The sequence below is a fragment of the Alosa pseudoharengus genome, unplaced genomic scaffold, assembly GCF_046254945.1.
Source record: "Alosa pseudoharengus isolate Yale_2024_CS ecotype anadromous, Long Island Sound unplaced genomic scaffold, YU_APseudo_1.1 YU_APseudo_1.1_scf_10, whole genome shotgun sequence".
In the NCBI taxonomy this organism is placed as follows: domain Eukaryota; kingdom Metazoa; phylum Chordata; class Actinopteri; order Clupeiformes; family Clupeidae; genus Alosa; species Alosa pseudoharengus.
Genome location: NW_027468565.1, coordinates 9,819,733 through 9,829,783, shown reverse-complemented (window position 1 = coordinate 9,829,783; position 10,051 = coordinate 9,819,733). Strand labels below are relative to the sequence as shown.

General features: G+C 44.6%; 1 protein-coding gene across 1 annotated transcript; it reads right to left on the bottom strand.

Annotated features, from left to right (window-relative positions):
* Positions 1-4,510: 4,510 nt before the first annotated feature.
* sh2d7 (SH2 domain containing 7) lies at positions 4,511-10,051 on the bottom strand. The gene is made up of 8 exons (XM_076300094.1): positions 9,821-10,051; positions 9,271-9,410; positions 8,244-8,407; positions 7,610-7,699; positions 6,720-6,885; positions 6,234-6,413; positions 5,195-5,959; positions 4,511-4,916 (listed from the first exon to the last, which is right to left on the bottom strand). The coding sequence occupies exons 1-8, from the start codon at positions 9,900-9,902 to the stop codon at positions 4,872-4,874; spliced, it is 1,632 nt and encodes a 543-aa protein (XP_076156209.1). The 5' UTR covers positions 9,903-10,051; the 3' UTR covers positions 4,511-4,871.

Below are 10,051 nucleotides of genomic sequence, written 5' to 3'. Positions count from 1 at the left end.
ATGCACGGACAAACACACACACACACACATGCACACGTACGCACACACACACACACATACACACTCAAACCTACAGTCGGTTATGGTGCATTTCTGTGTCCGATCAAGTCTGCTGCTGCCGCTGCTCTCGCACCTGTCTTATTTGCTTTAATCTGCCATCTCTGATGCTGCTGTCGTGACTGCTCTCTAATTTATGAGTGCGACACCCCACAAATAAAAGACCAGTCACAGCTGACATCTTTATTGTGCACTTTTCACATGGAGAGCTCGTCAGACACCAGTTCTGTCTCTTGAGTTCTTGCATAGGTGTGCAAATCATATAGTGTAGCCTGCTCAGGGAGACAGAAAGGACGACATAAATATCTGTCTGGGCGTGAATTATGGGTAAGGATTTCCCCCTTTCATCCTGTGTTTGTGTGTGTGTGTGTGTGTACGTGTGTGTGTGGCAACAGCAGTGTTTTCTTTTTTATGATGTAGTTTTTGTGGTCATTTTATCATGTTTACTTAATCTCTGCATTCCTGACAAAAATGCCAATATTTACAACAGTGACATGATAGTTTCTGATTAGTTCCTTGTCCAGACTCTCTTGAAGTGACCAGCCTTGGCAAAGCAAATTGGCTGTATGGAGACTAATGTTTCAGGGCCCTCAAGGCTGTACCAACAAAGTGGATATGAATGTGGGCACTGGTTCAAGTCCACTCTTTAATTTAGTGTTTACATCAATCCCCCCAAACACACACACACACACACAAGGTAAATCCATAGACTTCATCTCTGCTACAACCGGGCCAAGATGAGTTCATGGGGCCAAATTGGATTACAGAGGTTCCCCATAGTCGGGCCAAACCCTCTGAGCCAAGGCCAAATGGGCAGAATGTCATTTTCCCCAGTAAATATGTGAATGTGTTTTTTGCTTGCGTCCATTGTAGATGCAGATATTTGAGCATTTTTAATAAAGGAAATGGATTGATATGATTTCCTGAATAAATCCATTGCGAATATGCTGGAGAAGCAGTGAGACTGATCTAAAACTCCAGTCTGCAGGTCCATGTCATTCTCTGTCCAACAGGGGGCACTCTATTCACCTACCTGAGTATGCAGTCAGTCAGTGCCCTGCACCTGTGTTCTACTGCTTCTCCTGCATATTCGCAACACCCAAACTTTTACTCATTAATGACATAACATCTACAAAAAGACATTACATACAGTTACGGAATGCCTAAACATTTTATTTGTCTATTAGATGTTAATTAGATGTTGCTCATATTTAGGGGGCTAAACCTGAAAGTAGTTCATACAAGTACAAAGACAAGATCCCCCAAACCATAAAGAAAGAAAGAAAAAAATGAAAAGAAAGAAAGTTCCCTCAGATTGTCTGGTCAGACCTAGTTAGTATCACATAATACTGAGTTGGTACCAGTGGTGTAGTCTATGTGATACGCAGGACGCAGTATACCCACTTAAAAAGCATCACCATCTCAGTATACTTAAATAGGCAAGGATGGGTATTAACATTTGGGGTTGATGACAGTATACCCACTACAGCTAATTAGACTACATCACAGTATACCCACTACAGACTACATCACAGTATACCCACTACAGCTAACTAGACTACATCACAGTATACCCACTACAGCTAACTAGACTACATCACAGTATACCCACTACAGCTAACTAGACTACATCACAGTATACCCACTACAGCTAACTAGACTACATCATACTATACCCACTACAGCTAACTAGGCTACATCACAGTATACCCACTACAGCTAACTAGACTATATCACAGTATATACCCACTACAGCTAACTTCTCCATTGGTGTGTCGTTCTCTGTATTACCATAAGTGTTTTATGCTTGGTGGCCCTGTGTCTCCTATGTGCAGCCCACCTCTCACAGTCATGTGCTCATATGCCAGTAAGTGCTGACTGAGCTCTTTAGCTGTTGACTGAATCACCAGCCCTGCTGACGGGACTTCAATAAAAGCTTTGTGGCAGCATCTGCAACACATTCACGGTGTCAGCTAAGCTATGACATCTCCTCTTGACCCCTTGCCCTCTGATCGATCAGTGTGTTGACTGACTCGATTCACACAGTCAAAATATCATCGAAAGGGAGAAAGCCACTGGAAGCTAATTTCCTAAAACACACTGTGATCTGTCCTCTTACTGAGGTACTGTATGTTTAATGAAAATGAAAGCTTCAGTTAGCATGAAATAGAATTCCAAGTAAACTGTTTTCACTGTTTAATATGTGTGTTGTCAAAAATATTTGGCAAGATTTTGACTTTTTATCCTATTTTAGGGTTAGGGTTAATGTTTCCCTTTCTGAGAACCAATCTGTCTTCTTTAAACCTCATAAAGGATTTTCTACATTATTAGTCAACTCTATGCATTACTCCTAGCCTGACAAGCCAGACCCACATCAAGATGTAGGGTCTGGAAACTTACCATTGGCAGTGCTCAATCCGAGGGGTGGGATAAACCGTTGTCTTTCAAATGTTCTCTGCACGCAATAGGATAGCACTACAACTCATGAGTCCCATGCATTTTTCCACCAGCGAAGCTAGTTGGCTAGTTGATCAAACTTTTGCCAATTTAAAAAAGCTTAACTCTAGTCGCCATTCAAAGACTGCTGTTCGCCAGCAGCAGCATCCATCTTCTTTGTTTTCAAGTAGCAGGAAATTCAATTCAATTGCAGACTCTATACACGATGTGATTGGCCTGATAGAAGTTTCATTTTTCCAGCTCGCAAGCCAACGGAGAGTTGCTAGACTACCCTGGCTGCAGATTACATTTGCTGCCGCTAGGGTGCGTCTAGATTTCTAGGCTACATTACTCCTTACACTAACGTTACTACATAAAAATCCTTGCTGTCTTATGGATGTTTGTGCACCCCCTATATTACCTCTCTAGGAATCCCCAGAGAACTGTGTAACCAACCAATAAGGTCAAAGATCCAGCAGCTCCTTCTTCTCCTCACTGCACTCATGAGACTCTCATTCAGAATCTCATTGGGTCAGGCCAGCCTGTGTGTCCTGTCCATCTCGTCTCATCACGTCTCGGCGTCATGGTCGAGATTTGATGGTCTCTGAGATGAAGAGATGACTAGTTAGATGACAGCTGGGGAAGGTGTATGTGAGCATGTGTGTGTGTGTGTGTGTGTTGGAGGGGAATTTGAGGGGGTGGGGTTGCAGTGGTGGCTACCAAAGAGACCTGACCAATGTTGCAGCACCACAGATGCTGGTTGTTAAATTCAGGTAAGACAATTTACAGGTCCGTAAACCTTAACAGCCTGCCATCCCTCAGTGCCAGGAGGATTAATAACAATGTTCATTGCTAATGAAGGGGGCTCCATGTGAAGGTCAAGGGCCCATGACAGACATGTGAAAACACATTGAGTTGCAACATCCCTGTGTGTGTTTGTGTGTGTGTGTGTGTGTTTGTGTGTGTGTTGGAACATGGCATGGCAAGGTGAGGAGTGGTTGGTGTTGGGCAACACGAGTGATACAAAAAGAGGCCATGTCACATGTTACATCATGACCTTCATCATCATCACAACTGCACTTGCTTTAGTCACACGGGGGAGAGGCAACAGGTCTCACTGGTCTTTTTTTAGAGCACTATGGAAAGAGCTTCCACCATTGGAAGATTTCAGCAAACTGCTGAAACTGTTTCCACCATCAGCTCAAACTCTCTCCGCCAGGTTATCTTCAGTCCTCTCGCAACTGACATGACCTACAAAACAATCGCCACTGAGGCTATTCACATTTACCTGCATAATTTGTGTGCAGTGAAACGCTATGCTGTCAAGGCTGTGATCAAACAGCACCTATTTCCACTTTTCCTCCACTCTCTCTCTCTCTCTCTCTCTCTCTCTCTCTCTCTCTCTCTCTCTCTCACCGGAAGAGCGACGGCCTTCAAGAGCCCAGCCCCATTCATCTCTGTGGCGGCCGGTGATTTTTCCCCCTGTGACATGCCTAACTGGGCTCTCCGCTTCAGGTAGTCTGATGGATTCCCCCTCACACACACACACACTCACACACACACACACACACACACAGACACACACACACACACACACACACTCACACACACACACACACACACACACACACACACCTCCCACGCCCCACCGCATCTCCTCCGTCTTGAACGATTGTCTCATCCACTGAGAGATTTATCACACCAGCTCAGTCCGCTGCCGCTCTGCCTCTACACGGATAATGGCGGTGGAGGAGATGGGTGGCGTGGGAGACAGTGAACAAATGGCTGTGAGCTGGTGTCGAGTTCCTTCTTGTGTCAATCTCTCAACTCCCCTCACTGGTCATTGAGACGACAACACACCTCAATACAACCTCAAGTGCACAATGGGTTCTGTGATGGCCTCAGTTTTTAGGCTCAAGATAAAACCAAAGATTGAACAAGGTGTTTAATAACATCACACGCTAACCACAAATTTGTTTTAAAACTTACATTTTTAATAAATAAATATTCACATGTATAATAATGCCACAAAACATAAACATTGCAAACACAGACATACACAACATAAAAAATGCATTTGCTTAGAGTAAATCCTAATAATTTACAGAGAACTTGTATCTAACAACAAATGTGTGCCCAGCACTCAAAGTTTGTCAAACTACAATGTAAAAGGAATGAACCCCTAGAGTTTTTATTTTATTTTATGGTGAACTAATTCTACTGGTGTTATCTTATGTGTGTGCCTGTGTTAGTGATTTCCTGTAGTGTTGCCTTTGTGGACCTGATTGGCAGAGATGATAGAGAACTCGCACTGAGTTCACCTTTAACAGTTCAGTATGGTCACTAATTCAGTGTGTTTGGTTCCCTCTACAGCGTCACTATTTCTTCCAGTGGTCCGGAAATGGCCATCTCCATTTATCACCCTGAACAGGAAGCACAGGAAAGTCAATCATTACTTGGTTTAGGTTAATGGTTCATAGGATACAGCCTTTGAAAAGAAAAACAAAACAAAAAATTTGAATCTACAGCTCAGTTGCATCATAAAATCATCAAAGGAGCATGAGCTGACACAGTTTATGAAATATCCTTAAATAGATACAGAATTACAGCATTTGGTTCTACTATAATATAAAAATAAACTAGTGAGATATTTTTGTAATGTTGGATAAAAATAGCTTCACCATGTACTCTGTGAACTGACCTTTGAAGCAGCGTTGGTCCTCAGGTCCTCCAGGGACTCATATGTGTTTCCCAGAGTTCGTTGGTCCTCTTCCCAGGCCTGAGCCTTGTGCTCGGGGATCTGCTCATACGTGTTGTCCATGAAGCGTCTGGGGACGGAATCATGGGGCACCTCTGCATACGTTGTATCGCTCTCCTGTGCCCTGTCGTCCAGCTCTGCCATCCTGTGACTGCCTCCGCTGCTTGGAGGTCTCCCAGCCAGATGATACAGCTGGGGTCCATTCAGCTTCTCCAGGCTGTTGCTGCTGGGCAACGGCCGGCCCGCGGGCCTCGTGTCCAGGAGCGAGAGGGTGTGCCCGGCGCGGCGCGGCTGACCCGGGGACACACTGGGCGGGCTGGTAGATGGCACGCCCAGACGGTAGGAGTTGCTATCTGCTCCCGCCTCGTCCAGCAGCGGCAGGGAGCGGCTGCGGCACTCCATGAGACTGAGCTCTGTGTACACGACACCGGGCCCAGCGGCAGCAGCAGTGGCGGCACTGGAGGTGGGGCTGGCGTTCGCCCACGCTCCCCTATGAGGAGTCCTTGCTCTGCACTCGTCCTCCAGGGTCCCCGGCGACCTCTGTGAGTGTGACCCCCGGCGGGTGCGGGGGGGCGGCTGCTCTCTCTCGGTGGCTCGCGGCTGCTCCAGACGTGCGTACAGGACCCTGTCCGGCTCCTGAGAGGGGCTGGGGCCCTCCAGAGACGCTGTCTTTGAGGGGAGGCCTCTTCTTGGCACTGGAGGCAAAGCCTGTATAGAATACCACTTGATCAGACTCATAAGGGATAAAGCAGAAACAGTAAATAATATTCTTTTGAGGTGGCAGTGTGGTGTGTGTGAACACCAAGCAGAGGTACAGTATAAATGTTTTGCCTTATCTGATAAAGCAATACATCAACAATTTAAATATTCATGTCCCAAGTTCTATGATTTTACTAGTATTTGGTTAGTGCACATTGATTGGCACATGGCCAATATGAAAATGATGAGCCCGTATAAAGACGTTTGTGGATGTGTGTCTGACCTGTGAGGCAGGCTGTGGTCTCTCTCTGCGGTTGCTCTTCGGAGGTAAGGCAGGCAGGCTCTCTCCGTCAGTTGAACTCAGACTGCGCTGATCCCACATGCTCTTCATGGCCTGCACACTAACCCCTGTCTTCTTCTTCGAGTCGTTCTGAATCACATCATACAGCTCCTCACAGGAGGACTGTTTTGATAACACACACACACACACACATACATATTACCAACCCATTAGAATTATAAGTCTCTCTTCACCTAATATTCATGGTTGGCTTATCTTTGGACAATCATACACAAAACAGGTTCTATCACACACACACACACACACACACACACACACACACACACACACACACACACACACACACACACACACACACACACACACACACACACACACACTCCACCTATATTTATGGTTCGTATCTCTGAACAAACTCTCGTTTGATCACGATTCTCGTTTGATCACCTCTCAGTGAGGAGTGCTCACCTGAAAGCAGGAGCGGGTGAGGTACTCTCCAAAGGGCTCGATGGGACTCTGCTGGTAGTACTCCACCAGGCTGGTTAGAGTGTTGTGCATCTCCGTGTCCCCCGTTACAATGAACTGGCCCGTTTTGTTTTGGTTGATGACAAAGTGGCGGCAGCGGTCTCGACCCCTGGTAACAAAATGGTCTTAATTTAGGGCTAGGATTCAGCAGAGAGAGGTGAGGTAAATGGAACATATTGGTGGTGGAAACCCACTCATTGTGTACTTGCTTTGTACTGACTAAACTCTATGTATCCTCAAAGCATGACTCCCCCCTGGTTGCCATTGCATACATCGCTGTCAGGTGATAGAGTTAGAGGTTGTGCATCTCGGTGTCTCTTGAGACTCTAAACTGGCCTGGTTTGTTCTGGTTAATTACAAAATGGTGACTGCAGTCTCAGTGTCTGGTACAAACATGTGTTAACTGGCTTCGATGTAGGGTTAGGGTTGTTAAACTGTTATCTCTGTGTATCTCTGAGTCTCAAGTCTGTAAATGGCAACAGTGATCAAGGCTTCTGGTGCAAACACGTGTTCACTGGTTAGAGTTAGATGGTGGAAGTGCTTGTGAGAACATGCTGGCTTGTGTATGTGCATACATGTTTGGTCTTTGGGTAAATGTATGTCTATGATGATGCAAGTTTGATTTAAAAACATACTAAATTGAAATGCTAATGGAAAGTATCAAATATCTCTGTACTTTGAAAAGCAGTTGCACGCACACACACACACACACACACACACACACACACACACACACACACACACACACACACACACACACACACACACACACATAGACACATACATGATTTTAGAGTATGTAAAGTATATTCCAGAATGTGTCAGTGACTCACTTGTAGGAGAGGATGTAGCCAACTGCTTTGTCGCTGAGTCGGATGAGGAAACAGCCGAGCTCCTTATCTCTCAAATGATCCTCTGCATCCCTGAGTAAAAAAAATATCATGGAAATGAAACTTCCCAAAAGCAAAGCGACTGACACAGGCCTATTTGTTTAAAATGGAAGTATACTGTATGCCTACGGACTTCAGTGCCAACCGCTTAACACAGGAATGTTCTTGAATGAATTAGGTTTCTTTCAAATAGTAAACTGGGCCAGTGGAATGTACTCTATTTACAATACAATGTTCACTCACTTACTTAGACCCTAAGACATTTTCTCTTTAACATGTTTAAAGTAAATAAGGTGAGGAAAAACATGCCAGTTTAGATTTGTGCCTTTTGTTTACAGAATTATTTTAAACAAAACAGGGTAGATATTTCTCTCTGCGAAACTCTCCATTATACCGATAACTTAACTTGTTTCATTTTGGATAAAGAAGTGGATATCCGACATATACAGTATAATTCAAGAAACGTCAACTAAGAAACACCATCATGATGCCAATTACCTTTAGACATACTTTGCTTTCTTACTACAAACAGTTTAGTTAAGTTCTGAAAGGCCTCTGTGAGGTGCGGTCAGCTTACTTTCTGGTGATGAATCCCTGGAACCATGCGGGGAAGTTGCCCTCATGGAGGATGAGCGGCGCCTGGGTCTCGGTGAACCACTTCAGGGCGAGCTCCCGCAGTGTGCCCTCGCCGCCCGCGACCTCCCCCTCCGCTCCCCGGCCCTTCTCCATCTTCATCCGATCCTGCAGAGCGGACAGACGCAACGGAGAGAGAACAGCAGACACAGGAGAGGAGTTGAGCACAGATTCAAAGGGTCAGCAGGCTCAGCAGGTTACACAGAAGCTCTCACGTCACTCTAACAGTGATGGTGAAGGGTGGGGGTGGGGTGATGCCGAGCCTATGTGACGACCTGATTTGCCTATGTTCCAGCCACGTAAGGCAGTCAGCGCAGCCCGCTCAAACCTACCATTGTTCTAGTTTATCTTCTCTGAGCAGAGTCCGTGGTGGCTGGCCATATTTTACTATCATTACCTGGGACTTGGGCAGGGAAGCAGAGCGGTGGTTTATGTAAATGCAGGGTTTATTCTCAGCAGGTACTGAGGTATGCTGATCTCAGCGACACACCATTGACATATACTGTAGGTCACGTCACAGTGAAAGTAGAAAAATAGCTGGTCACATTTAAATGTTCAACGCTCCAGAGTATGATGTAGACAGGAAAACATGTGGTGATAATGGCGCACTCTTACACCAACAAATGCAAAGTGGTATTCTATATCTCTTGGGGAGTCTGTTTTGTTCATATAGCAAAGTCAACAATAGAAAGATATAGCACATATCAAAGTAAATAGTTTTTGAGAAGATCTTGGTTTGTTTAACTTTTTGATTTTACCACATGTGTTTATGTAAAGCAACTAAAGATAACTTTTACACTGTATACTGGGACTCGAACCTGCAGTTGTGGTTGTGCTAGGACCAGTGAATTGCCTCTGTGAATGAAATGTGCTATCAAGTCACAGAACAATGTCATTTAGGTGCTACTGTAAGCTACTCTAGTTCTTCCTATCTGTTGCACTGTGAGTATCAGAGAGGACAGGTAGCTCACCTTGAGCCGAAACATTAGACGGGTGTGGAAGCGGTGCGCCTTGGGCCACACAGGATTCATCGATCTCTTCACTGGGAGGTAGCTGTGGGGAGAACCGGACTTCAGCGGTCTAGAACCAATCCCAAAGTACCATGGAGTGTCTGAAGGAAAACGCACACACAATAAAGATTATACATTCATATTTGAAGCAACGTTTACGCCTTGACATTGTCTGAACTACACAATTTTCTTGATATTTTATACAACATACTCAGTATGTGTTTTACCATGTTTTCAACAATCTCATTGAAATCAAATGACTTCTGATATACAGTGGTTTGATTTGTCAATACATTTTGTTTACAAATATTTACTCACACATGTCATAACATATTTATAAAGATTACATTTTCTTAAAAAAAAAATCTTTAAAAAAAATACATTTCGAAAATGCAAAGAAAAATGATGACCTAAATTTTGTCTCATAATGTTCCAGCAATATGACCATAAATAATCTACTGTACTCTTTGAGAAACTTTGAGAAATCTTCTTCTCTTTTGCCCGGACATACCTGTTGGGGAGCTCTGCTGGGATTGTTTTGACCTGAGTCGCATCTTTCTCACACCTTTAGTGCACACTGTCCTCCGGCTCATGAGCAGGAGAGCTGTGTAAGAGGCAAAGGCGTTCTGAGGGTGTGGAGACACTTAACATTGCTGATATACACACATGGCATTTACATGACACCTTCTTCCACACACACTCGGAAAATTAAGGGTGTGTGTTGCGCAAAAGGGTAGTTTGT

Excerpts from the sequence above, each read along its gene's own strand:
- sh2d7 (XM_076300094.1), bottom strand. The coding sequence starts at position 9,902 with ATGAGCCGGAGGACAGTGTGCACTAAAGGTGTGAGAAAGATGCGACTC. Across the intron at positions 7,700-8,243 it reads CAGGGATTCATCACCAGAAA|GGATGCAGAGGATCATTTGA; the intron begins GTAAGCTGACCG and ends TTTTTTACTCAG. Across the intron at positions 6,414-6,719 it reads TCACCCGCTCCTGCTTTCAG|TCCTCCTGTGAGGAGCTGTA; the intron begins GTGAGCACTCCT and ends TTATCAAAACAG.